Raw genomic sequence first — 27,722 nt, 5'->3', positions numbered from 1 at the left:
GCCCCAAAGTTTGTGGAGCAAAAGGGAAGTGGCGTAGGGCCTGTGACGATAAGCTAGCTCTGGGGTGCCGGTCTGCAGAGGTCATGCAGATATTCCTGTTTCCACCAGAGTTTAGGCAGGAAGCACCACAAACACTTGAGTGGCAATATGACCAGAGGAAATGGCCCTCAGCATATGCACACATGGAGCAAGACTGAGACAAAACTGAAGAGAAACTGCTAACAACCCTGTGGTGTCCTTCCCTTCTGAGTTCAACTAAAAATTACTTTCAGTTTTTCCCATCAGGGACAAGCTACACTTGAACACATTGGTGCTTACATCTTCTTTAGAAAAGTTTAATTTATTTTTTATAGGTCGTTATGTAACACAAATAGACCAGTGCACATTCATACACCGCATAGATATGTCAGACTAGGGTTTGGTCTAATAATGCGTGTTTTAAATGAATCACAGAATGACAGAATCACAGAATCGAAGGGGTTGGAAGGGACCTCGAAAGATCATCGGGTCCAACCCCCCTGCCAAAGCTGGTTCCTTAGAGCAGGAAAATGCCTTTTTTAAAGAACGTAGGGACAGGATGGAAGAAAAAAAAAAATCAGCTGCTGCAAAAGGCTCCTGAAAAAATACAGTTGTAAGTGTAGTCCTAATTTCCATGTCTTGATTTAAGAGAGAATGCCTCTCAAAACTCTGTAACAGTAACAAAAACCTGTATGTGCGCACGGGCATGCACGCAGCAGTATTCATTAATTGGATTAGCAGTACGACCTATGAAGAAAAACCTTCTGCCCTTTGAGCTTCTCTAGCTACATGGTATCGTTTTGAAAACCGTGTTTCTGCTTGAGACACTGTGGAAAGACTCAAGTTACATTTTCTTCTCACCCCAGGCTTTCAGTGTGCGCAGCTGTCAATGACATGCAGCGGATTCACCTCGCTCCTGCCCATCTAACCTGCTGCAGGGTTCCCAACCTTCCCAGAACCTCATCTCCACCTGGATTACATTCACGCTGTGTGATTGGCCTCTAGAGGTCTCTGCCAACTCAGGCTTTATCATTCTTTGAGCCTGGCTGACTGGCCCAGCAGTGTCTGGGGTGGAGCTGAGGCATACAACGTGTCTCAGGTGAGCAGAGGCCAGCACGGTGCCCACCAGGGTCTGTGATCCTGGCTGCGGCCCAGCTGGCTGAGAGCAGCACGGGCTGTGAGCGCCTCCTTTCCCTTCCTCCCCGAGCACAGGTGACTTACACCACAGGAGGGTTAAATGAGGTGTAGTTCGCTCAATGGGCTCACCAGAAATGTAGAGCAGAGGTCTCCCTTGCAGCTGTGTGCTGCGAGTGCCTGCACTACGGGCGCACCTGGAATAACGCACCGCTCAGCAGCAAAGCAGGGCGGCGGAATCAGCAGAGGGAAAAGCAGCCGTGTTTCTCTCAAGTGCTCGGCTCACCCTGCGTCTCTGGAGGACTGAGCTGCAGGCTGGGCATCCAGCCTGGGGACAGGGCAGTCCTAGGAGGCGGGGAGGAAGGCCACCAGACCCCCTTCCCCAGGGGCAGGCAGGGCATCTCTGTGCACTCGACACGCGGAGGCCAGCTGCTAGTTCAGGAAATATTAATGCTTTTTCTTTTGTGACCTAGTCCAAAATGGTTCCGCCCCCAGAGCGCTACACCCCGTGGGCTCAAAGCACCATCAGCACCGGAAACTCGGGCACAGCAAGGAGAAAAGACAGATCCCCTTCAAAACCTCACGGCGTTCAAGTCAGAAGGAACATAATCACGTGGATTATGAACATGGGTCAGAGACAGGGACATCAGTGCAAAAACTTGGTACAGAAGGAGCGTACCTGTGAGGCAGACGGGGAGGACCACACACTCCTCCTGGTCAACTGGAGGCAGCCAGAAGACTCAGGTGTCCCTGCAGTCCTAGTGCTACAGCCTGCCACCAGCCAGGCTGCAGCTGGCTTCACACAATGCTGGGAGCTCCTGCCTGGAGCACACTCACCCCGGGAAGGCACAGTGCTGCCGGGGTCCAGCCAAACCACGGACGGCTCTGCTCAAATCTCAAGAGAGAGGAGAGGCGCCTCCCAGAATTTCCCAGTCGGGCAGAAGACGCACCTTGTGCTCCCAATGGGCTCCCACAGGAACTGAAATAAACTGGGGAGGCGACTCCACCCTCCCGCATCTCATTTCACTTGTCCCAGTCTGAGCCCCATGGGAAGATGTCCTCCAGCTCCCAGGCCTCCCTCAGCCCCAACAGCCACCCGGAGAGCGCGGCGTGACTTAGTAGCTGCAATGTTAAACGCGTGCTCTCCTGGCAAGACAGCCTCTGATGGGTTCAAAGAGCAGGTTCCCCTCCTAATCAACTAAGCAGCTTTAGGTACCAGTGAGGGACTGTTCTCAGCTTATGTTTTTTGTTTTTTTTTGGGGGGTGATTTTACATGCACAGAAAGATCTCTTTCAAGCCTCCATCAGAAAAGGTAGAAAAGCCCTGCCTGGCTGGGTCACTTGCACCATGTCAACTTCTGTCAGGGTGCCACTGCTGTTACTTCCTACAGATCTCCAGCTGCGTTCCTGCATTGCACGGGACAGGGTGGGCAGGAGTGGGAGAAGTACAGGAGAGGATGAAATTCCTCTAATACTTCTAACATCACAAAGCCTGGGTTAATCCCCAAATGGTCCTATATCCACAGCCTTGCTTCCTGGGGCAGATGAACTCCCGCTGCGATCACCTGTACTGTCTCCATCTCTTACCGACAGTTGCTTTTGGAGACTTTCTGCGAGGTGAGGAGAGCAGTGACGATGAACTCTGTTTCTGCTAAATCTCTTCTTCCTCTTCGCTGACAACTTCCTGCAGGTCCTGAGGCCCCTGCTCTGCTCTCTCTTTTACATAGGCTGCCTTGATCTGTTCCAGCTCGCACAGCTCTGTCTCCAGCTCTTCCCTGTGCATTGCCCGCCGGTTCCTCAGCAGCTTCATGGGGAAGGGGTTTAAGTCATTGAAGGCAATGTTCATCAGCTTCCTGCAGTGGAAAAGAGGCCTGGTGACCCTGTTTGCTGCCTAAGATGGTAACAGATACCCAAGAGTTTTAAGAGAGGGAGGTTTCCCAGACCATCTACCTCTGCTGCAGATTGCACCGGGCTGCCCCAGGAGGCTGCAGAGAGCACAGCCTCGTATTTCAGCTCTGAGCTCAACAGTCGCCAAGCAGCAGAACCATAACTGAATCACAGGCAACTGCTTCTAACACAACACCAGCCCAGGCATATCTTTTCAGGTACCAGTATGCAGCAGTCAGTGAGGAGCTGGGCTATCAGAAGCCAACTCTGATGGCCCTTGGAGTAGGAACAGTCTCCTCTGTTCAGCCCTTCTGATTACATAAATGTTCCTCTCGTGCGCATGTTGTCACCACAGGTTGCGAGCAGCTCTGTGCTCCCGAATTCCCCACCTGCTACAGCTGAGAGAAACCCAGCCGGGGACAGTGCCAGTTCCAGACGCTGAAAATAGAGGGCTGGCCCAGACTTTGTGGCCTGGTCTGCTGCAGCATGCCTTCGCCCTAGCCAAACAGGCTTTAAGTAACAGCATGCAGAAAAAAAGTCAGAAAAGAGGCACATTGTTCAACGTCCTGTTGACCTGCCAATGCATGCATCTCTGTTAACAGGCTGGTCACAACTCTTTTCAGGCTGACCTAAGAGGCAAACAACTACAGGCCCAGAGCGGGAGGCTGACTATAACCCACAGTCCTACCTGCCATCCACGATCATCCTTGTGAAAAAACGTAGGTACTGGTAAATCTCCACATTGTCATGAATTCTCAGGATTTCCTCCTCGTTGTATTTAAAAATTGCGAGAGCATAGCGGAAAATCACCTGGAAGGTTGAAAGGCATTTCAGGTGACAAAGTCTTAGGCAGCTGAGGGATCAGGCCCTCTTGGCTTAAAACGTGGGGTGAGGGAGACACCACTGCAGTTCATGCTGGTTTCCTGTACTCTACAGGCTGCTTTAGGGTGGGCCTAAAAAAGCCCAGAGCTAATCCCAAGGGAACGACCCTCTGTATGCTAATTTACAGCTCCAGAGCACACCAGACCCTCCAAAAGGACCCTAAAGGGATGTCCAACTGGAGAACAAGGGTTCTCCAGTTCTCCCTACACACTGGTGCAACGCAAGACTCACATTTTTTCGCAAGTGCTAAATCTCTGCCCATCTGCTGCTCCTTTATCTGTCCCCTCTCAGCTAGGTCTGGGTTGCAGAGCAGAAGACATGGTGGCCTGTCAGAAAACTCGGCAGTTTTGTAGCAGGACTACACGCTAAAAAATGTCAGCGGCACTGCACACAGTATCAGGGACTAGGTCTGCCTGCAAGCAGCAACTACACAGATGACATTGGATGACAAGGAGGCACCAAGGCACCCCACCAAACTGTCAGGATAGGACAAGAGGCTCAACCCCCCCCATCTCTTTGACACCTGTGGACATCCTTCACTCTGCTGTCATGTCACTGAAGTGACAGAAGGAAGGAAGTGCAGAAGGAAGCAGGCCTAGGTTCAGGGTTTCACCTTAGTTCCTTCATACAAGAAGGCATCCCACACTCGCAGGAGGATGTCGCTGACCAGGCTGTCCACAAAGGCCACCAGAAACCAGTTGAAGGTGATGAGTGAGACATCGATCTGATGCTGCTCAAAATGAGCCGTGAGGCGAGGCAGCTTCTCTGCCAGGAAGTCTTTGAAGACTCTCTGATCTACCTGAAGTTGACAAAAAAGAAAACAACAAATTATCTGTTAAAAGCAGTCCTGGTGCTGAAGGAGAGGAACAATGCAGCAGGATGATGGCCCACGCATGCCGCAGTAATCACTGGTGCTGTCTTCTAGCCTAGGTACACCCAAGGAAGAGCACAGCATCCTTTGTCCCTCAGTCCTTCAAAATTATTGAGCGGTGTACTTGTATGCTGTACCCAGTGGAGCCGAAACAGGGCTGAGATATAAGCACGGATGTGTTCTCACGCAGAGGACCATATTCCTTCCCAGTCGCAAAGATAATAAGGAAAACGAAGCCACACCTTTCCACCTTGGTCTCACTGACACCTTCTGTAATGTCATGAGTGTTCAGTTGAATGAGGGGGCCTAAAAGCATGCCCAGGTCTGAACGACAGCATATGGCCCACGTGCAGACTAAATACCTAAGATCCCTCTCTGCCTTCACAAGCAGGAGCCAATCTTCTCACTTAGCTTCTCTTTCTGGGCCCTCTACTGTCTGTGCTTTGCTTCTGGTTGTATGAGCCGAGACACAGAAACACAGTCAGCGAGATCCTTGACTCAAGTTTATAAAGGCTTCATCTCAAGGACATTATGGTTTCGTGAGGGGAAGTGCTACGGAGCAAGACCAGGGTTAGGTCTTTCCCTACACCACGTCATACTACTGCCCCAGCTCTGTCAGCCCAGTTAGCTTTGAGCCTGTAGTACAAACCAGACGAGGTGATATGCTTTGGTCTTTAAAACCCACAGGAACTAAATTTTGATTTTCTCAACCAGCTTTCACTTTATCAAGCCAATCCACAAAGCATCACCCTAGACCTTCCTCTTCACTTCCTTCTTGGACAGACTTTCAGAGGCCAAACGTGAGCCCAGGATGTCTTATGAAAAAAAAAGGCTTACTCAGCTGATGGTCTTTTATCAGCAAACGTAGGGGAGCCTCTGTGTCCTCCAGCCTGCTGTTTTTTCCCTGGCAATCACTATTTGCTGAGTACTGAGCACCGTCTATTAAATCTCACTGCTAACCCTACCTGCTCCAGATCACTACAGCACAGACATTTTGCTGTCTGCACAATGATTTGGCTGCTTCCCAAGTCTCTGTGGGCTGGCCTCTTCACCAGCACACCGATATCCCAGTAAACTCCTGTCAATTCAGTGGCACAGTCACTCCCCCTCCACTACTGATGCTTGCAGCCTCATCTACTGCGAGCCCACAGCAGAAACCCTTTTCTCTATGAAAAGACCACACACAACAACGAGACCAAGGTCACGGCCAGGCGCACCAGACTGGGCGCTGCTGGGTGTGGGTGGTAGGGTCACACAATTACAGTTCCACTGAGCTAAAAGGAATTTATCCTGGCTCTGTGCCCATCTGGGAGGACACCGTACATCCAATACAACACAACACACCGTGAAAACCTTGAAATCCAGGAACTTTGAACCAGGAGGATGAGTTACTTATAAAACTTTTTATATCAAACGGCCACAGGGCTTTTGATATGCAGGGGAAAAAAAAAAAACAACCTGATACGCAGCCCCAAAGCCAGAATTAACACTGCATTTGATCACGAACTGAAGCAGAGTGAATATAAAAATAACAGTACATAAAAATACCAGAAGCACAGGGCACTCCAGAAGATAGGGTGAGGTTTCTAAAGAAAAATGCGATGGGCTCCAGAATGGCATTTTCTTTCTGTTTGGTCCTACATGTGTCAGAGTTTGCCACTTCACTTTTTCACTTTTACTGGGCCCTCCTTACAATAAATAACAGTACACTTCATGGACACCTTTCTTCTGACTAACCTGACCTCCAGGTTATTATTCAGGAGTGGTACTCAGTTTCTTAACAACTCTGTATCTCTGTAATGGAAGGGACTGAAAGGTGATGTCAGCTGTCCTGTAAGAAATCACACACATTGCAAGCTCACAGAATCACGGACTTGTAAAAGGGTTTGGGTTGGAAGGGACCTTAAAGACCATCCAGTTCCAACTGTGAGAAACAAAGTTGTGTTTTTGCAATAGAAGGTGTTTTTGCAGTGGAAAATTCCCCTAACCTTGCACATTCAGAAGTGATTGTGCAGCATAGCAGTGGGGAGTATGTTAAGCAGGTACGGGGAAGGTCTCACTGTCCCAAAACAAGGAGGATAGCTAAGAAAAACAGGATGAGCAGTACAAAATCAGTAAAAACAAAAATCATGGGCTCTCTACTCAGGAGAGAAGAAGGGGAAAAAAAAAAAAAAGGAAAAGGAGAAATTAATGGTTGGTCAAATCAAATTGTACATATATGGTATAAAAGCATGTCGAGTAGGTTGTGAACCTGTAGTACTCAGCCAATGAGGAAACAGGAGAGAAATCAGGTGTTAGGTAATAGGGAGTATAGGGTTATGATAAACTTTCACGGTGTGCTCCTGCTTGCAGGACGCCCGCCATTGCAATTGCAAATAAAATAACTTCACAGAAGATCCTGTCTGAGGAAAATTATTGAGATTTTTCTCACACAGCCCCCTGCCATGGGCAGGGACACCTCCCACTAGTCCAGGTTGTCCAAAGCCCCATCCAGCCAGGGATGGGGCATCCACAGCTTCTCTGGGCAGCCTGTGCCAGTGCCTCACCACCCTCACAGTGAAGAATTTCTTCTGAATATCTAATCTACATCTCCCCTCTTTTGGTTTAAAGCCATTACTTCTTGTCCTGTCACTGCGCTCCCTGACACAGAGTCCCTCCCCAGCTTTCCTGTAGGCCCCCTTTAGGTACTGGAAGGCTGCTGTGAGGTCTCCCCAGAGCCTGCTCTTCTCCAGGCTGAACAACCCCAGCTCCCTCAGCCTGTCTTCACAGGAGAGGTGCTCCATGCACTCCAGCTGCTCATTGACATAGAGGGTGATGTCCCCTTCTGGTCTCCCCTGCCTGCCTTCCCTAAAGAGCCTGAGTCCTTCCATTCCAACACCCTAGCCGTGGGAGCCATCCCACCACATCTCCATAATGCCAGTGAGGTCACAGCCCTGCAGGTGTGCACACATCTCTAGCTCCTCTTGTTTATTCCCCACGCTACATGTGTTAGCATAGAGACATTTAAGCTGGCCCCCAATGAAGCTGCCTTCCTGGCTGGAGTGGCTGGGATTCCTTTGTGCTGTTCTTCATGCGCTCTCCTGCTGACCCATGACCCTTCTCCAGGCTCTGGGTATCAAACTGGGAGGAGCAGGATGGATTGAGGTTCCCCTCCTCTTCAGACTGCTCCTGGCTGCATCACTGGTGCCCATGTGAAACAAGTCGACTGACGGCTTTTAAACCTCTACTGTAAATCACCGCATCAGCGTACAAGCAGAAGTGAGAGCTCCCAGCTCACCTGTGACGTTATCAGTGTGTCGCTGTAGTAGTCTGCTGGCATTAGGTTCTCCACAATGTGGACGAGGCACCAGAAAGCACTTTCCTCATCTTCCAGGACCAGGAGGGCAACAGCTGCCAACCTGTGATGGACAAGACACAGTGAGGCAATGCAGCACTGCAGGACGAGACATAGGTCAGCACAGGTAAAGGTGAATCCAAGAATCCTTTTGGCTTGTCTCTAGCTCCTTGAGAATCCAAAACATCAGATGTAGGAGGAGAGTTAGCCAGACAGTGATCTGTTCTGCGGGTTTCTGAAGAAGCCATGGGGTTGTGATTTTCCTTCCTGTGTGCCTCTGTCAGCAAACATGCAGCATCAAATACAGAGCTGCTGTGATGAAATGAGACTCCCCAGCTAACAGGATGTTCTGCAGACCCTCACAGTTGGCAAAGTGTGCTGATTATGGCTATTTCAGTGTGGGAAACAGCTCACACAGAGATATTCCATATTATGTGACGTGGCTCACCTCCCCCTCCTATCCATCCTCCCTAACCCCCTTCAGTTCTGACTTACCGAATTTTAGCCAGATGGGAAACGTTCAAGGCCAGGCTGGACGAGGTTTTGAATAAACTGCTCTTCTGGAAGATGTCCCTGCCCATGGAAGGGGGGATGGACTAGATGATCTTAACGGTCCCTTCCAACCTAAATCATTTTATAATTCTATAACATCTAATATCAAGGGATCTCTAGAGTGGAAATTGTCTTTCTGAAGACCATCCAAAGAGCAATAGGAATAGCTTACACAGACTTTCCTTACGTATGAAGATCCAACCAGAAATTCCCTTCTTGCAGCTATTGTCTGACGTCCTTCTTCCTCAGCTACACACTTCTAAGAAATCTGTTTTTATCTCTTCTGTAGCCATAATTTGGTAAGTAAAAGTGGAAGATCCCCTGAGCCTTCTCTTCACCAGACAGAACAAGCCCAATTTTCTCAGCTCCTCCTCGGGTGTCATGTGCCCCAACCCTCTCATTCCTAACACTTCCCATTTCCTTCAACTCTTCTCAGAAAAAGGGAACACGAGGGTGTTCCGCTGAGCACATTACAAGTCGGAAATTCAGTCCTACCCTCCTGCTGTTATTTTGGGACTGCCTCACTCCATCTCCCATAGCTGTTCCTTCCTATTCTGGAGCTATGTGGAAGCCAAACAAGTGCATCCTGCTGCTTGCTACATCCCAGCAACAACACTGGCTGGAAAAAAGACCCCACATGCAGAACTCTGCAGGAAAATACCTAGAGCCAGTACAGATCTAGAGACATGAGGCTGGGATTGCATAAATCACAGCTCAAGTGTCTACATCTTCCCAGTGCTCTCCCGTGAAGAAGCAGCATACCTTGTTCCTCACCTGTTCAATCCCTGGCAGTATCCAATGGCAGGATTGTGCCAGGAGAATGCCAGCAGCACCCTCCGGAGCTTGGGGATGAGCTGGGAGGTGGGAGAGGAGAAATATTTGTTGTTGGTCAGTGTCCGGGGCAGGTCAAGCTCAATCTGCCGGCAGGCAGGGTGCTCAGTGCTCTTGCTCTGCCTCAACAGCCGCTGGTAGTGGTCTGGCAGACGGCTGCAGTGCCGGCTGACGATCCACCTCCAGACCCGCTGCCGATGCTCCACAGGAATGCCGCTTCGAATGAGGCTTTTCAGCTCTGCAGAGGGACTCAGCTCTCCTACGCTGTTCCACCTGTCGCGGAGGGGCTTCTCCACCACCTCCTGGCTCCGCAGGTTGTTGGACTTTATCTCCAGGGCTTGGATTTTGGCCAGAAGTTTCCAGTCCTCGACTTCGTAGTCAGGCACAGTCATAAACCCATACTCATCGTACTCACTGGAAGGGCACAAGGCAGAGGTTAGTTCAAAGGCCAGTTCCTGTGTCAAGGCCACCCAATGCCAGGTTCCTGTCGCCCATACCAGAGCACAGGCACTCCTCCTTTGCTTTTCTGGCAGCTAGGTGGAAGAGCCTGCTGTCTCAGGGCCATGAAGGCAGAGGGGAGCCTGCAGCAACAGCACAGACACATGAACTCAGGTGTAGCTTTGCTCTGAGCTACAGCCTGACCCCATCAGACCTCTCTCACCCTGTCTGATCTCCTGCCCACAAGGTAGTATCTCGCTTAACCTGTGTACCTTCTCCCTGCCATGTCCTAGTACAGAGGGAGTTCTTCAGGGAGGGACTGCAAAGGCTTCAGGGCATCAGAACAAAGAACAGAGATCCACAGCCCTTTCAGATGTCTCCCTGTGCACAATGCAAATCTCCTACTAATCAGAAAACCCCAAGAGTGCTGACAGTAGGGCGTGTTGAGGGTTTCTGCATCATCCCTGGTAAGTGATGACAGTACATGAGAGAACAGCACAAAGCTGTGCCAGGAGAGGTTCAGACTGGGCATGAGGAAACATTCCTGTACTGTGAGGGCAGTTAAACAGTGGAACAGGCTTCCTAGTGAGGTGGCTGGTGCCCCATGACTGTCAGCGTTCAAGAGTTATTTGGATAATGCCCTCAAAAACATGCCTTAACTTTTGCTTGGCCCTGAAGAGGTCAGACAGTTGGACTTGATGATCTTTGAAGGTCCCTTCCGACTGAATTATTCTGTTCTGTTCTAGACAGTCCGCATGCTGGGATACTTGCAAGGTATCATTATATTCTTGGTATTGGAGTCTCAACTCCAAAGCTGCCTGGAGAAGCTGGAAGTTTGTTCAACCAAATGTAATAGAATCTGCTACAAAACTGGGGCACTTCAAAAAAGTGCATTTTCCTACAAAAGAAATTGCCTTCCTACAACAATACGCTGCTATCAGATATCCATTGTTTCCACATCACCAAACCAAATGAGCTTCCTCTACCTCTCCTCCCAGGTCACAGCTCCAAGTCCATGCTGCAGAGCTGCCCCCAGATCCTTCTTGCCTGCACACTCCCCTCCAATGCTGGACTCCTGTGAGGGTGTGAACGTCCCCGTGCTCTTGCCTATTACCTCACAGGGTTCAGGTTCAGACCTTCTTCTGCTCCTTCTTTCACATCCCACTGGAGTGCTTCCTGGATGAGGTTCCTCACCAGCTCAGCATCGGAGCTGGGCAGGCCAGGCACGGTCTCCTGCAGCTTCCGCAAGACCGTCAGGTATTTGCTCTCCATCTGGCAGTTTCGGGCTTGCAGGCAGGCACACTGATGAGAAAACAAGAGGGAATGAGCTGGCTCACTGATGTTCTTCCTGTATTGCCTCCAGTCTCTACTGGTCTTGTCCACATATCAAGCAAAGACTCCTGATCAGCAAGGCCCCAGAGAACACATCCAGAAGTTTTCTACAGCCACGGAAATTGCAGCCACAAATGGACCACTGTGGTCAATGAACAAGCACAAACCACATTAGTGAGCACACAACAGAAGTTGCTTTTTGAGGCTTTTTGATTGGGAAACCTAATACAGCGACACCTACTTACCTCATGAATTGCATCAGTGGGTGGCCATATCCCAGGCAGCTCAGCTCAGAGACACCACTGCAGCTGAGTTCTCCGCAGGCTTTTCCCCTGCTTCTTAGACAAGTTCTCTACCCCACACTGAGGTGCACCCTGACAAAAGACGCCACTCAAGGGACTGAGCTGGGACCACGCGATTTTCAGAACACACAGCAGAACCACAGACAAGGTGAACACATGCCCCACAGCAACCCCAGTCCCATCGCACTGCTACAAGTTTCTCAAGCACAGGAAGCTCAACTGAGTTCAAACAGAGCAAGACAGTCCCTGCTGCCATCATACTCCAGGGCACAGAGAGAGAGAGAGAGAGAGAGAGAGAGGTAGAAATGAGGATTGTTATCAATTGTTATTGTTATTGTGATTGTTAACTCACAAATGAGGAACTAAGGCCACAAAGGTGACAAGACTCACCCAATTAGTGTTTCACAGGAACCACAGTGAATATTCCTGCTCAGTGGGAAGCAGCAGTTGAAAACAAAACAAAAAAGAAATCATAGAAAGAATTAGGCTGCATATACAGGGGAAAGAAGTGAGCGTAAGATACTGTCATGCTACCACTTTAACCAGCCTTTTGCCTCACATTGAACGTATCAGTCTGATTACTTCTCTTCTGAAGATTACAGCAGTTGCAGGATCAGAGAAGGGCAGTAAGCTGAGGTAGACAGGATTTCAAAAGACTGGGAAGCAAATAGATATACGCATGACAATAACACCCCAAAGGCAGCTGCTTGCCCTGTACTAGAATCCAAGACTGTGGAGACATCCCTTGAAACTCAGGAAGGAAAACCCAGAGAACAAATGCCAGACTCGGGAACTGGTTCAGAACTAGCAGGTAGGTTAGACAAGTCTGAGAGTAGCCAGGTTATGCAATAAAAGTCAAGCTTAAGAAAACAGATGAACTCTGAACTGGCCGCAGAATCTGAGAGTACTGACACCTGACAGTGCCAGGCCTCCTAGAGAAATCAAAACTAGATGGAGCCAGTGTGCAGTCAGCCCGCCAGCTCTCAGGAAACTTTCCTCATTCCCTGAGCATACTGTAATTTCTTTATTCGTTTCCAAAAGTATAGCTGAAATGCAGAAATCTGGGTTACGTTTCAGAATCCCTAAGACTGAGTTTTGCAAGTATTTTACTTTGACTGAAAAAAAGAAAATTATAATACCTAATTTGGGAACAACACAAAGCAGAGAAAACATTATGCTACAAAAAAAAATGTTAGGAAGAAAGCTGCTTCTTGGTGTGTTTTGTATCAATATCCATTCCAGTGCCTGCTTTGGAAAGAAATAAGAAAAAGCTCTCGCCAAGAAAAAAGTTTTTTTGCCTCACCTTCATCAGAAGGGCTTTTTCATTCTCAGCAGCACTTGTCCAGAGCCGAGTAACCTGGTGGATCTCCGAGTTGAGAAACTGGTTCTGGGTTTTGTATGCATCAATATCATCCTGCCACAAAGCAAAACAGTCACACAGGGACAGTTTTTGAGCATCCCAAGAGGGGACTGAGGTGTGGAGTGTGTTAGGGACAAGAAAATATCTCCAAAATACCGATACCACAAATACTACCTATGAAGGAAATCAAGGTACAACATTAAATAGAAATGTCATACATAGAGAAGACACCTGGAAAATGCTAAGCACACTGTATGAATGTGCTTAGAAAACACAGAGACAGCTGGGTGATATAAGCTAGAGAAACACCTAAATGAGATGAAAAATATAATGTACTCTTTTTTCTGAAAAAAAAAAAAAAAAAAGATACAGATCCTAGCCCCATGGCTGGCAGCGAAACACTCTCTCACAACAAAGTAAGTGGCTCTTCTAGAAATTCTCCACCACATGCTAACAGTTCATTATAACAGTGCAAATGGTGACAATACAACAGGCTGGATTTGAAAGAACCAGGATGTGTCGGGAAACTGTTGGCAAGAGGGAAACACACATTAACAGAGCCAGTGAACACAGCTAGTGAGACGGCAGCAAGTGAAACAGAAGAGTGAACAACGAGGTGAGCACTCAACGGCAACATGAAGTCAAAGAAAACAGGCGGTGGGCTGAAGCTGAAACTGATCAGGATGCTTTTAAGAACCCTATTAGCACCAGATGAGCCCACCCTGTCTCTGATGTGAAGACAGACAAAACATCTAGAGAAACACGTTCTCTGGCTTCCACGAGGAACACCCTCCCACTGAACCAGAGGGTACCAAAATGGGAGCTCCCAAATGACTTGTGTCATCTCCACACACCTTCAGATGCTCAATCTCCTCCTGCTGTTTATACAACGTCTCTGCAGTGATTGTGTTGGCTTCTTGCAGGGGATCAGAGAGCTCTCGGGCCATCTGCTCTGTCAAGGCCATGATGACTTCTTGTTTGGCGTGGTTCTTCTCCATCAGATGCTGCACATGCTCTTTGAGCTCCTGAATGTGGCTGTCTCTCAGAGCAAGCACCTGCTCAAGTTCCTTCTTTTCCTTCTCAAGAGCTTCCAGTCGACTGGTGAGATCAGCAATTTGCCTCACTTTGTGGCGCACCAGCTCCAGTCTGTCCTTATCTTCTGCTGCAGTGAGATACATGCTAGATACTCGCTTCTCCTGCTGGGCTGCCTCCAGGGCTTTGTGGAGAAGTTTAACCAGCTCCTGGAAAAGGAATGCAAAGCCATTGCATCGCAGTGCTGCCCAGGGTACTGGCAGCATGGAGACTACAGACCCCAGCAGAAACGAGTGAACAGCAAAAGATTCTCAGGATCTCAAAACTGACTCCTTTCAGAAGCAAAAGTGAATGCAGCAACCTTGACATCACAGCACCCCCCTAGCAGAGGAGCTCTGCTCTCAGAGCTAGGCCTGAAAGGTCTTTGCAGCAGACCGCAGGCAACTTGACTTTATGTGCATTGCTAGTAAGAAACCTGCTGCTCACGCTGCCTGCATTCCGGCTTTCTACAAGTCACCCTTCTTGGGAGGCCCAGAAGAAACCAGAGTAGCTGGAGGTCTGGTCAGCAGTGTGATAAAATGGAAGCAAGGGAAATAATGCAGTATACATCTCTCCCTGCTACCAGGTGGAAATTTATGTATACATTTCAGCTGGCCCTCTACCAGAGTCCTCCCTCACTTCATTCTACACAAAGACACAAAAGCTTGCCCCAGCACCATGCTGCTGATTCAGGCTCCGCTGTCTCAGATATTTAAGGAGGCAAATCAAGGATGTAACTTGATTGCCCCCTATGGGACCTGGCTCACCTGCCTCTTCTGCTGGAAGAGCTATCAGCATCATTAGTGGGGAGCCTAGTATTGCTCCATGCACGTGGAGAAGAGCATCGCTCAGGAGAGACAGCCCTTGCAGTGCCTCATCTACTGGGCTTCTCCAATCAAGTCATCTCTTAATAGTGGATCACTGTTCAAAAAAGTGTGACCTGTAAAAAGCACAACTCAGCCCTGCAGTTCCTGCCAGCATCATGGTGCCTTATCCAGGACTGTACTTCATGTACCTGTTGAGCAACAGACACACCAGCATGACTGGTATCTGCAGAACACACTTGGACTTGTTCTACCTCCCTTTTCCAGCCTATCTGCTAGATGTGATTCCTAGCGATGGCTGCAGGACATCCCTTTTCCGCTTGTGCTGGGCACAGTCAGGCTACATACCAAGGGGTAACACCAGGAACTTGAGCTGAGTGCCTGCTGAGCACTCCTCAGCCTAACACCAAGGCCAAGGGAGTCCCTGTGGCCAGTTTCATGGTCCTGCCCTAAAAAGCAGCAGACCCTTCATCACACTCACCTTCTGTGACTTGACTTCCTCCGTGAGCGTCAGGATCTGTTGCTGTAGGACACTCACTTTATCCATTGAGCTTCTCTCCCTGGACAGCTCTTCAGCCAAGCCTAGGAAGCCACTGTTCATCCACTTTGCTTTCCTGACCCAGTTCACCCTAGACTCCAGCCTCCCATCCTCCGGGATCTCCTCCTTAACTGAAGGGAAAAAGAATTAATATACACAGAACAGGGTTGCTGCTATGAACTCCCATGCCTTTCTATCGGGGGACTCACAACAGCTCCACCCAGAAGACTGACACACAGGACAAGAAAAATCGACCTGCTGGGATCCACAGGGTTGAAGCACAGACAGTCGGGATCAACCATAGGTACATCCAAAATAAACAAAGCCACGGTGCCTTATGGTACCTGCTAGCTCTCCTTGCACCCCACCCACCCTGCACGCAGCAAATGCAAGTCAGCATCTGCGGAGAGCACAGTCTAAACTCCACAGCTCCACCACGTGTTTGGGAAGAAAAAGGCTGAAAGGAATGTGATTGTGCAGCAGTTTAACTTCCAACTCAAAGAAATACTAGTATGGACTGGCATCGTGGATGATATTTTTGCCTCTACAGAAGACTCCAAAAGTAGGAGATAGGCAGATTCAGCCTGAAGCAAAGCAAAAAGTGTCATTCTTGTGCTAGCAACACTGGAAGGAACCTGAGACAACGTGACCAAGTTTCCATGTCCCAGGACTATTTGCCATTCTGTCCTCCCCTTTCCTGCTAAGTCTGACTCCCTGGTAAATGGTGTCGTACTTGGACCAGCTCACACAGTTCAGTAACAGGCACCTGCACACCCTGCCTCCACTTCTGCCTCTTGCTCCTCATCCAGGCTCTCAGGGTGCTCCTGGAATTCACTGAAATTAAAGATATTCCCATTGTTCCCCCGGAGTTGCTTGGAGACGCAGATATTGTAGACAGTGTTTCTGAAACAAGAAGGGATCAAAACAGCCTCGTGAACAGAAGTCATGAACACTGCAGCCAGTTCACATGCAAACTACCCAGTGCCTCACCCCTCCTCATATCTCACACTTACTCACATCCCACTCCTCCTCCAAGAACCTGTCTCCACCATGTGCTAAAAAAAAATTAACTGTCCATGGCACCAGTGGATCTAAGGGGAGCAAAGGTGAAACTGGCAGATATTAGGAAGTTGCCCCAATATCGGTACCAGCACAGCAGTGTGAATCAGGTGGGGATCTTCCCCCGTGTCCTTGAGCCCTGTACGTAAAGGCATCAGGCTGGAGAGAAGGATCAAAGCCAACAGTAGAGCAACCATACTCATTCCCTCCCTTCCTTCTCTCACTCTTCCCTCCCACCCTTTCCTTAGCTCACTGCAGAAACCCCCAGGTGCCAACAGAAGCTCAATTCACTACAGCACAGCCAAAACTGCCATAATGATCACAGCTGAAGATAACGCCGGTCCTGTGCTTTGCTCATTTAATGCCCTTGCCACAACAGTCTTGATAGCCTTTGATACAGTAAAGTTTCAGGAAGAAAATTGCAATCAGACCCAGAACCAGTCCATCAAAGACTGTTACAGCTGCTGCTTTCAGATTTTGCCAGGAGAGCTAGGAGATGACTCCTACAGGACCAGGCAGAACCAGCAACGTGCTAGTGTTTTCTGTAAAACCTACACAAGAAAGTGAGGCACTTGCCTATCTCTATCTCACACTACCCTGTGTTTTTCCCATGAAACAGGAGCAATTCAGGGATCCGACGAGCTTGGCTGAAATCAGACACACTACACTCATGAAGACGCAGGTCCAACAGCAACAGAGCCTTCAGAAACATTCACAGATCTAGGGGAGCAATATAATTTGAAGCTGAAAAGAAGCAATTGTTATTCAAGCTAGCAAAGGTAAGGCTGGAGAGGGGTTATGATTACAGTACTTTTAATTAGAGTGGGGAGGAAAGAATGCATAGCCTGCAAAAAGCACAGCTGAGACTGATACTCTTTGGTCTCATAGAAGATCTTTCCTCCTAACAGCATCAGATTGTAGCCATAGTAGTGGTGGTACAAAACTACAGCCAACCTCTCCACCAAAAACATTTGGCAAGGGCCAGGCTACCTACTGCACCTGTAACCGCTTGCGTGCTTTCGGTTATCTGTAAATAAGAGACTGGGACACTACACTTACGGAGACACTGGTGGGGGTTGGTTTTGAGCAACAGTAGCTGCCCAAGGCTTGTAATTTGTAGCCCCGGTGGAGCCACACCTTGCAGTGGCAACCACAGTGTCAGTGAAGGTCGTGTGACTACTTACATTCTTGAAACCCAGCCAGGGGCAGCAAGCTGCGCAGCGTGAGGGCCATTTTACAGGCTCCAATGCCTTGTCCTTGGAGTTCCTGCTTTGCAGAGTATTCACGGTCCTTTGCATCCACTGGAATGGTTTTCTGTCGCTAGCCTACAGGGTACAGCTCAACCTGCCCACATGTCCTTCCAGGAGTGATGCTCGGATGCACCATGGCAAGCATGCTAGCAACCAGCTGCAGAAGAAAGCTAAACCAAGCCATAGGAAAAACCTAGTGACCAACCAAGACAGCTAGATGATGTGGAATGCACTGGAACAGAGGGATGTGAAAGAGCTTCCAGCAGGAAGTTTGTTTCTGCATGGAATATCCTCCATAAAGCTGCTTCATGGTTTGCCTACCTAGGCAAGCGTCCCGTTTCACACAATACCCAACAGGTGAGGAAGGAAAAAAGTAGCATGCACTGCAGCTCTCCTCGTGCACTTACTGTATCTCTGTCCAAGGGTGCTTGAGGGAGATGTTCTGCAAAGCAGTAGACGTCTGGGGTGCAGGCAAAGAGGCTGCTTTTAACCCCACCACTTCTGTTGGTGTTTTGACTGGAGGCATAAAGTCCTCACTGTCGACAACATCTGCGTAAAAACAAACCAGAACACAAGATGCAAGTGAGCAAGACGGACCTGCATTGGACTTTGGCTCCTTCACGTAACTTAAAAGCCACATTTTCTTACAGCTAGACCTGCTGTGCACAACATGCCAGGCAGAACAAAGGCAACAGAGCAGGTTTCCTGTATTTAAGGTCAAATTACAGAAGGTTCCAGGTAGAAGTACATTATCCGCTCAGGGACTACCAAGTGACTTCAACCATCGGACCGTGAGAGTGACTAACTCTAAGCAATCAACCTTTAACCTCCTAAAGGGATGAGGAACAGCGTTGTTGCTGTTCTTTTCTCCCAACACAGTGTTTGATAGTTTTAATGTGTAGGTAACATCGATCCAAGCATTGATAGTTAGCAACTGCGTTCAAAAACCTGGCCAGTGCCTCTGTCCACTTACAGATGAGGAGAACCATTCATCACTGGAGAGCTGAAAGCAAGCGAAGGGCTGACACACGCAACACCTACTTGTTCTGTCAACCAGAGGTTCATTCACAAGCTGGGAGCTGCCCACAGGAAATCTGCTCTGAGCATTGCAAAATTCCCAACGTCTCACTTGTAGCTGCTGCAGCCAGTACATCATTGCCTGCTTGCTGATTGCCTAAGATAACACAGAACAGGAAGGAAGAGGGCAATCTCATCAGCATAAGATCATCAGCACCCTGTAGGGATGACCACCACTGCTCTGACCATGCCTGCAGAAATAAAGGCCGGCTGTGTCATGCCTATGCTACAGCTTCTGATTTGGAAGGACTGAAGAAATCCGCAGCATGGCCTTAGCAACAGAACCTCAGAGGACAGCTGACCTTATTTAAACCCTTTTTCATTTACTGTGTTCCAAGGCTAAGCAGAAATGTGACAATTATTTTAACTGGAAATCACCCATGGAGTTCTCTCAATAGAGATTTCCACAGAGATAAGAATGTAACAAAGTTCTTTGCTGGAGGAGCCACTTTATACAGGGGAGCCCATTTCTGTTCGGTAAGTTACAAAGTGGACTGCAGGGCTCTTCAATAACTTTAATTCAGCACCCGATTTGACTTTTATTCCTATTCTGTTAAAGACAAGTCATCTCACAGGTAGTGGAATCCCAGCCTCACAAAAACAGCGCAAACAATTTAAGTCCAAAAGGCAACAGCGCAGGCTGAGGACTAAAGTGAAACTCACGCTGAGGTATGTTAGCAGAGATGTGTCTGTCCTGATGGGGAACGTTCTGTACCAGCCCCCTGAAGAAGATGCTGACCCTTACCTTCAAAGTAAAAACTCTGTTTGGTGTTCTGACCTCAAAAACCCCTTCACCATTTTCCACCTTGCAGTCAAAGCTGGCGCTGGAGAGATCGATGGACCCCAAAGGGTTCACATCCTGTGCAGTTCTGTAGTACAGTAAGTGACATTTATTTTCATCATAAACGAACCAGCGAGACTTCCAAGTCTTGATTGGACCCTTGATGCCCAGCTTATTTAAATAGCCACAGAGTTTTTTTCTGGGTGTTTCTCTGCTGGGTTTCAACTGCGCATTTTCTAGTTCTCCAGGAGAGGAAAGTATGACCTTCTCCTTTGCTGAGGCTCCACCGCTCCTGTTGTTGTCTGGGTTTGACTCTGCTAGCTTGCCTGGGACTCCAGCAAGGGGCCAAGTTCCACTTTCTGGTCCTTTTTTCATCTCTTTCAGGAAATATACACAGTATCAAATTGAAACAGTAAATCCTCTAGGTAAATAAGCCACAGCAGATCCCAACTATCTCAACCTGCAGATGATGAAAAAAACGAGGAATAAGTTCAGGTCTAGCATATGACAAAAAACATTCCCTAGCTTTTCAACCACCCAGCCAAGGTCCCAAGCTTCTACTTTTAGCCATCACTCTCTCCCTTCCTGTGCTCAGATGACATCTACGTATCTGTTTTCTCTCCTTTCAATTCCAAAACCAGCCCAGACTAGTAGCCAAGAAGCAGTGCCACAATCTCTCAGGTGATAAGTAAGCCTGTGGGCATTTCAAATCAGTATCAGTAACCAGGGGATCTGAAGACCCAGACAACAATGTTAAGTATCAGATGCAGAAAACATAGTTGCAAGTTCTGAAGGAACCTGTATTCAGGTCAAGAGATTTCAGATAAGCTTTCCACTGTGTGTCCAACTGATACTTTAAATCACAGTGTCTGGAGAAAAATCCCACCTTATGCAGCATCCTTTTACACTATTTGTGCCAGCTGAGGACTGCTGTTAAATAGCCCACATATCATGTGCCAGGTCTCCATCCAGCAGGCCTCACCTGATGGATTATGCACAAGAGAAAGAAATTCTGTGATCCTTGCAGAATGGACTATGTGGCTCAGTGGCCAAAGTACCCTGCTGGGTTCCTGGGAGGAACGCAACATGCAAGAGAACAACAGAAAAATAAGGCTGGAAGGAATTTGTAGAGGTTCTTAGTCTAGCCACCCTCTCAAAGAAGGTGCTGACTTCAAAGGAGTATCTCACTAAAATTCATTCACGTAAATTTTGATCTCATGCAAGGATGGCAACTCTGCTGCATTTCTGGACACTTGCTGGAGAGCTTAACCATAAGGCCAGTGTGATTTTTTGCCCACAGCTGCACACAACAATGGCCCTTGTATAAAGAAAAATAATAATACCCCTGAGAATACCTATGAATAATTTGCAATTTTTGTTTGTTTGTTTGTTTTCCTTAACTAAAAGCATGGTTTATACCTCGACTAATGAAAGGACTACTAGAGGCTTCAGTTTAGTTACTATGGTATCTGGAGCAAATATGTAAACAAATAAATTGATGCAATGTTAAGTTAGTGGAAATCCAATTGCAGCCACAAAACCACTGACCACAGCAACCAGCACCGCGACGACAACAGGTCAATGTTGATTAATACCGTGAAGCACAAAGAGGCATTGCCCAAGCTCATGCTTTTAGGAACAACTTACCATCATGACTGAAAGAATGCTTACATGTGTTAGCACTGGTTATGCCCCATCACGTTTACTGCTGCCTCCTGCTGTTCCCTCATTTTTAAAAACGAGGAAACTTTTTAGAAAACTGTAGGTAATGCTCACTTTTTTTTTTTTGAACTTTTTTTTGGAACTTCTTTCAGTCCACTCCCCTGGCAACTACAGATCCTGCTGCTGGAAATATTCACAAGTGCCAGGAACAAGCTCCCGTCATGGAGGTGCCACTGCAAGGAAGCTTTTGAAACAACTGGAACCTTCATTTCTGAGCTATTTTTGCCTGGCACAAAGAAATCATTATCAGGAGGAAGAAGCAGTCTCAAATTTCCCTAACAGACCCCAGGGCTTTCATGGTAGTATCAGCGCAGGGACCTGCATTGTCTGAAGACTCCAGCATACTTCTTCCTCCTGCCAGTGTGACGCTCCACGCGCCCACACCATGGGTTCGAGCACCCTGTTATAAGAGATCTGGTTAGATCTGCATTGCAAAGCACTGTAGAGGAGATCTCACCTCCTTGAGAGAAGCAGAGCGATGTCCCTGGGAAGCCACCGTCTGCTGGCACAGAGCTATCGCTGCAGGCACCACCAGCCAGGTAACCACAGCCTCCAAAACAAATCCAACAGCAAGAGAAGAGGGGCTTCTCAAGCTTCCCTCTGCCCACTCGCAGTCTGGGAACCGTCTGAAAGAGATACTGAGCTGAGAGCAGCTCTGGCACTGACTCATCAATGAAAGGGGAAGATCAGTGCGGACCGTGCCCAGATGTTTTCAGAGCAGCGGGTGTCAGCCCTCCCCGCTCCCTGGCAGCCCTGCAGAGCAGCCCCGGCCCAGCTGCACCCCCGCTGGAGCACCAGCCGCGGGTGCTGGCGCCTGGCACCGGGCAGCACTGCCCGGCGCGGCGGGGAGCTGGAGCTGGAGCTGGCACCGCCCGGCTCGGGGCGGGGGGGACATCGGCGACAGCCTGGGGGGCACCCGGGCGGCTGCACGGACGGTGGGGTGGGGGGACACGGGGTGGGGAGCTGGGGTGGGACACGCACACACACACACACACACACACACACCCTGGTTGGGAAGGGGGCACGACATGCTCCGAGGGGTACCTGCTCCGGCCGCACGATGCCACCGGCCGCGGCGGTGTCGCGATAGTGTCACGACGGTGTCACGGCTCGGCTCGGCGGGGCGGGGCGGGCAGGGAGCGGCCGGGCGGTGGCGCCCGTGGGCGGTGCGGAGCGAGAGCGCAGCGAGGCGGGAGGCTCGACCTGGGAAAAAGAAACAAAAATAAAAAGAAATGGTTAAATTAAAAGGTCCGAGCTGGGTATCGGAAATAAAACGATTCGCCGCGAGAGCCTGCTAGTGCGCCGGGGTAGGGGGGATTTCATCCCAGCCCAGGAGAGGGGATGGAGCAGGTGGGACACTTAAAATATCATATACGGCCACTAAAATACAGGGCCACTTTAAGCCGGCAAAACCCCAAAAGTCAGAAGGATCGTGAGGCCCCGCTTTCACGGTCTGCATTCGTACTGAAAATCAAGATCAAGTGAGCTTTTGTCCTTCTGCTCCGCTGCGAGGGCAGTGAGTGTGGGACCGCTGCTTTCCCAGCCCCACGATGTGAGAACGGCCATGCTGCAGTGATAACCGCGAAGAATCAGGCAAAGCATAAAAAAAAGGTAAAATAAAATAAAATAAAATAAAATAAAATAAAATAAAATAAAATAAAATAAAATAAAATAAAGAGTTATAAAAACGTGCAACTTGGTGCTATAGGGGGCTGGATGCTAGGCTAAAGAGTCTAGACGAACCCCTCAAAAAGCCTCAGAAAGAGGTGAAATAGACTAGAGCAGAACAGAATCATTCAGTTGGAAGGGTCCTTCAAAGATCATTAACTCCAACTGCATGACCTCTTGAGAGATACCCAAAAGTTAAAGCATGTTATCGAGGGCATTATCCAAATGTCCCTTGAACACTGGCAGGCTTGGGGCACCAACCACCCCTCTGGGACGCTCGTTCCAGTGTCTGAACACCCTCACGGTACAGAAATGTTTCCTCATGCGCTGTCTGACCCTCCCCTGGTGCAGCTGTGTGCCGTTCTCATGTCCTGCCATCACTCACCAGGGAGCAGAGACCAGCACCTTCCTCTCTGCCTCCCCTCCTCAGGCAGCTGCAGGGAGCAGCGAGGTACCACAGGGCTTTCAGGGGCGGCCCAGCCCAACAGCACAGGTCCTGCAGGAGTGAGGGGATGGGGCACAGACCATGGCCAGGCCCAGGTGCTGTCAGCTGCTCTCCTCCTGCCAGCACTGTCAGACCTGGGCTGGCCCAGGAAGGCGTTCCGTTCACCCTTCTCCACACCACAGGATAGCAAGCCTGTTTGGCTTGACTTTTTCCACATGCAGTGACAGCTATGCTGTGCTGATATGACCCTAAGCCTCTGGTGTCAAGAAAATCCCCTGTTAAAGTTCACCGAGTTTATTGCTGACGTTAACCAAGTTTAACACTTGAGCAAGAAGCAAAATCATCTAGATGTATGGTGGGACATCCTTTTAATGGCCTAAGCTCCCATACCGTAGTAATCGTGAGCTGACGATGCAATCTGAACACATTTCCAGTCAAAATTCGTTTGTCCCACAGAAAGAAGGGAGGAAAGAGGGAAGCAGGTGATGCCGCCCGGCCCCTGCCCGGTGCCCGCCCCACAGCGCCCACAAGATGGCCGCCACCGCCGGCCCCGGGCAGGTGGCGCTCGGCGGGGCCCCGCCTGCTCCCGGCGCATGCGCCCTCGCCCCGCCGCGCGGCGGTAACATGGCGGCGCCGTGAGCGTCCCTTGGCCATGAGGAACCTGCGGCTGCACCGCGCCGCTGGGCGCCGCCCCGCCGCCGTCCACCCCGGCGCCCCGCAGCGCTTCTGCCTCGGCGCCGAGCCCGGTGTGGTGCTGGTGGGCTCCCGGCGCGGCGTGGTGGAGCTGGACGCCGCCGGGCAGCCGGTGAGCGCCGTGGATCGGGGCGGTGTTAGGGTCGGGGGGATGGAAAATGGAAGGGGGAGTAGCTCGGGGGGGGGGGGGACGGACATCTCCGAGGAAAAATTTCCTATTGAATCGTGCTCTGATATCTCTGAGGCATCAAATTCCTTCCATGGGTTCAGTTCTGAAGCTAACTGGCACAAGGGCTTTGGGCTTTCCTGGGGGCTTTTCCTTTTAACGTTTTTGAAGAAGGACGCTTTCTAGAAATCCACATTGTGGTCTGTCTGTGATTGCTATCAACTCTAAAATACCTTAAGAACTCAAAAAAGTATCCAGAAGCCCATGTGAAGTTGCTTAATACATCAGATTCTTTTTTTTAATTCGTTTTGTGGGCTTTTTGTTTCCAGTCTATGTGATTTTAATTACATTATTTTTATTTCCATGGTGTTTCAATGTGCAAAACATGTGTGCAATTAAATAGAAGGAACTGGCTTATCTAACAGTTGTAAATCTCATCCTTGTTTTGCTGGACCTGAATGCACATCCAAATGTTTTTGTTCGTCTGAAATTGTCTGTGCTGTGTCTCAGTAAAGTCTGAATGATCCCTCAAAAATATAGGGCTGCTTTAAGCAGCTTCTTGTTAACCTCTTAATGTTAACAGTGTGTGAAATATGTAAAGGCAGTTGAAAGATGATTAGCAAGACAAATTGGAAGCTGCGGTATTGCCATTTACTGTGTGATCTCTTACATGATTTTTTTCATCATCTGTCTAGCTCTTTTAGCACAAGAGAACTGTCACAGTTTCCTACGGATAAGTGAATAGAAGTGTTTGCACGTTGGCTTTTCTCTGATACATCCATGTGCTAGCTGCTGACATGCAATGCTTTGTGTAACTGCAGTAGATGAAATACACTCTTAAGTTGTTACTCTGTCATTTTTGTAAAAGTATCAGGTGATGTGCAATTATTAAGCTATTGGCCTCTCCATGTCCAGGTGACAAGAGAAGTTTCTTTGACTGCTGAGGGCTTTATGCCGGAGGATGAAAGTGGCTCCATCGTCGGTATCGAAGATCTTCCAGAGCAAGAATGTGTGTGTGTTGCCACCGCAGCTGGAGACATCCTACTGTGCAATCTCAGCACAAAGCAGGTAACGTGGCAGGAAAGAGAGAACAGTACAGAGAGTTTTCAAGGGGAAGTTGACAGTTCGGGGGACAGTTGCATGTTTATTACATTAAGCTGCAGTTAGTCTTCATTTCTTGGATAGATAGGTCAATTTCTTTGGAAGCCTTGCGCAGAATCAAGTACAGAGTATACACACCATAAATGAACCAGAATCTAAACTGCAGCTTGCATGTCCACAGCCTCAGTCCTGCATGCTTGCTCAGGGGGCTATTGGCATATGGTCAACAGCACTGGATCCATTGAACAAACAGTCTCACAGCAATAGGATATTTTTGAAACTCCATACAGAATAATGTAATCCATAATTCACAGGTTTGTTAATGTTTTATCATCAGTCAGTACAGAACTTTGTGCTTAGAAAATTGTGCAGACGTGAGTTAACCGAAGAGAGAAGAAACAGTTGTATGTTAAGATTTGAAGATTGGTTGGAATAAAATATTAAAAAAAAACAAACAAACAAACTAGAAAACACCAAGGAAAGACCAATATATCCTAGCTGAGTAAGTAGGGCAGGAACTGAGACACTTGCTTTCTGTTCCCTCCTTGTTATCCGATTGGTACTGTCTTCAGTAAAATGCTTAAACACTACAGTAGCATCTTCTGAAGTCTGCCTCACCTCCCTGAGTAACGGCCCAACAGTGCAGGTGTATGTAGATATGAGATGTCAGTGGTCTGTCTGGGCTGGCTGCCAGTTTGTGGTTATTTGCAGCTCACCTCTTTGGGTTCTTGTTTGGGTTTGATTTGCAAATACCACTTAAATATAAAAACAACTATATCTGAAAACCATGCCCTTCATTGCAACTCAATGCGTGTTATAAAGGGAATAAAGATAAAAGATCTGATATATGGGACTTTTCTTGCACTGGTATATGGGTCAGACCTCATGTTTAACTTAAAATCCTTTATTTCAAGGCTTCAGGCCTTACTTTCTGAGTTATAAAGATGTATACTTTTGGTGCAGTCTGGGAACCAAGAAGCCTTGAAGGTTACTCTGCTTGTTCTGAAACCTATTGTATGTGGATGATATTTACTGTACAACAGTATATGGTCTTACTCTTCTCACCTTGGAAAAAAAAAAAAAGATATCCAAGCTGAATTTCTTGAATAACATTATTTTGCCATTCATTGTGAATGTTCTGTTCCACAGCCTTTTGCAAATCAGGGTAACAATGCAGTGGGCAGAGAACTTCTGTCACGGTATTGTTTATACACCCATAGTATCTCAGTAGAATGGCTTAGTTTTTCATGACCTTCTTTGAAGGTAGTTCAGCTGTCACATTTGGCACTTACAAACAGCTTTTAGGGTCAGGTTTTGAATGGATATAGTGCCACTTCACTGCACCTTGGAATTTTCTAGGTAAGAACAGTTACGCCTGTGTTGTGTGACATCAGACTGTTTACCAATAGAACCACAGACCCAATCTGTGGTAGTATTACTGTTAAGACTATTACATGCTAATGTAAGACTGAGAGCTGCAAAATAAAACTCTTGGAAAAACTGCGTGGTAGAAAATGCTGATCTGTAGATTATTTGGGCTCACATACATAAATACCATGGAACCGTCATTTGGTTAGAAATCTTTCTTTTGTTTCATTCAACACAAAGGGTGAAATAACTCCTGTGACTTCTCTAGGTGTGTGAGGATTTCCTTCAGTCAGTGACTGATGTCGGGATGGTGTTGCATTGGTGTTGCTGCTCACTTGTGATACTGCTTCTGTCTTACAGGTGGAATGTGTCGGAAGTGTGGACAGCGGCCTGAGTGTCATGAGCTGGAGTCCCGACCAAGAGCTCGTTTTGCTTGCAACAGGTATTAACAACTACCTGTAAGCTTTCTGCCCTGAAGAGTGAAATTCACTATGACCAAAGTGTAAAATACAGATAATTTTAAGATAAGGAAAACAAGATACAAAGTCATGAAACTGGAATTAAGACTTTGAAGAAGAGAAAAAAGACCTTCTGATCCTATATATTGTTTCATTTCATAATCCATGAGGAGCTTTAGTGATCCTAGCTGAGTTGTTCAGACCCAAAAAACTGACTTTTATAGAAAATAATATTTCATTAGTCTTTCAGGTCTTCCAGGGAGGTATATTTTTGATCTTGCATTAAAATGTAAATATTCATGTGTTATAAGCCCATTTAATTGTTTATTAAATATTGCTTCTTGTCCTCTGGTAAGAAATATCTGTGTTACAAGCTTTACTACAGATATACCTCTCCTTGACAATAAAGTTAGCCTCAAGCAAAACAAAATCACAGAGTATCACAGGTTGGAAGCAAACTCTGGAGATCATCTATTCCAACCATTCTGTTCAAAGTGGGTTCCCTAGAAAAAGTTGCTGCGAACTGTTCCCAGTCAGGTTTTGAATATGTCCAAGGATGGA

The 27,722-nt window shown here is 48.2% G+C and overlaps 2 protein-coding genes across 6 annotated transcripts in view; one reads left to right on the top strand and one right to left on the bottom strand.

The window, feature by feature from the left end:
• Positions 1-316: 316 nt before the first annotated feature.
• Positions 317-22,428, bottom strand: TBC1D2 (TBC1 domain family member 2). 4 transcript variants are annotated; one of them, XM_035563003.2, is made up of 15 exons: positions 22,307-22,428; positions 21,720-21,888; positions 19,505-20,000; positions 18,724-18,856; positions 18,090-18,231; positions 16,140-16,276; positions 15,317-15,504; positions 13,795-14,181; positions 12,884-12,994; positions 11,061-11,248; positions 9,452-9,922; positions 8,069-8,189; positions 4,534-4,719; positions 3,727-3,848; positions 317-3,004 (listed from the first exon to the last, which is right to left on the bottom strand). In XM_035563003.2, the coding sequence occupies exons 3-15, from the start codon at positions 19,913-19,915 to the stop codon at positions 2,803-2,805; spliced, it is 2,799 nt and encodes a 932-aa protein (XP_035418896.1). In that variant the 5' UTR covers positions 19,916-20,000; positions 21,720-21,888; positions 22,307-22,428; the 3' UTR covers positions 317-2,802. The 4 variants fall into 4 exon arrangements, with proteins under 4 accessions (XP_035418896.1, XP_035418898.1, XP_035418899.1 ...); XM_035563005.2 differs by having other exon boundaries at positions 1,896-3,004; positions 22,268-22,386; XM_035563006.2 differs by lacking the exon at positions 22,307-22,428 and having other exon boundaries at positions 1,896-3,004; positions 21,720-21,922.
• A 1,465-nt stretch (positions 22,429-23,893) lies between these two features.
• ELP1 (elongator acetyltransferase complex subunit 1) overlaps positions 23,894-27,722 on the top strand; it is a 30,526-nt gene continuing 26,697 nt past the window's right edge. Inside the window, exons 1-3 of one of the 2 annotated variants that reach the window (XM_035563018.2) lie at positions 23,894-24,180; positions 25,150-25,302; positions 27,064-27,145. In XM_035563018.2, coding sequence (XP_035418911.1) covers positions 24,028-24,180; positions 25,150-25,302; positions 27,064-27,145 — 388 coding nt within the window. In that variant the 5' untranslated portion in view covers positions 23,894-24,027. The remainder of the gene's footprint in view (positions 24,181-25,149; positions 25,303-27,063; positions 27,146-27,722) is intronic. The other variant, XM_035563017.2, reaches the window with a different exon arrangement.

Source organism: Cygnus atratus, chromosome Z, assembly GCF_013377495.2.
Source record: "Cygnus atratus isolate AKBS03 ecotype Queensland, Australia chromosome Z, CAtr_DNAZoo_HiC_assembly, whole genome shotgun sequence".
Lineage (NCBI taxonomy): Eukaryota > Metazoa > Chordata > Aves > Anseriformes > Anatidae > Cygnus > Cygnus atratus.
This window is presented reverse-complemented; position numbering and strand designations above follow the sequence as displayed.

Coding starts and splice junctions, on each gene's coding strand:
- TBC1D2 (XM_035563003.2), bottom strand. CDS start 19,915: ATGAAAAAAGGACCAGAAAGTGGAACTTGGCCCCTTGCTGGAGTCCCA. Junction 9,923..11,060: donor CTGAACCTGAACCCTGTGAG/GTAATAGGCAAG, acceptor GTGCCCTTCCAG/TGAGTACGATGAGTATGGGT. Junction 4,720..8,068: donor ACACACTGATAACGTCACAG/GTGAGCTGGGAG, acceptor TGTCAACTTCAG/GTAGATCAGAGAGTCTTCAA.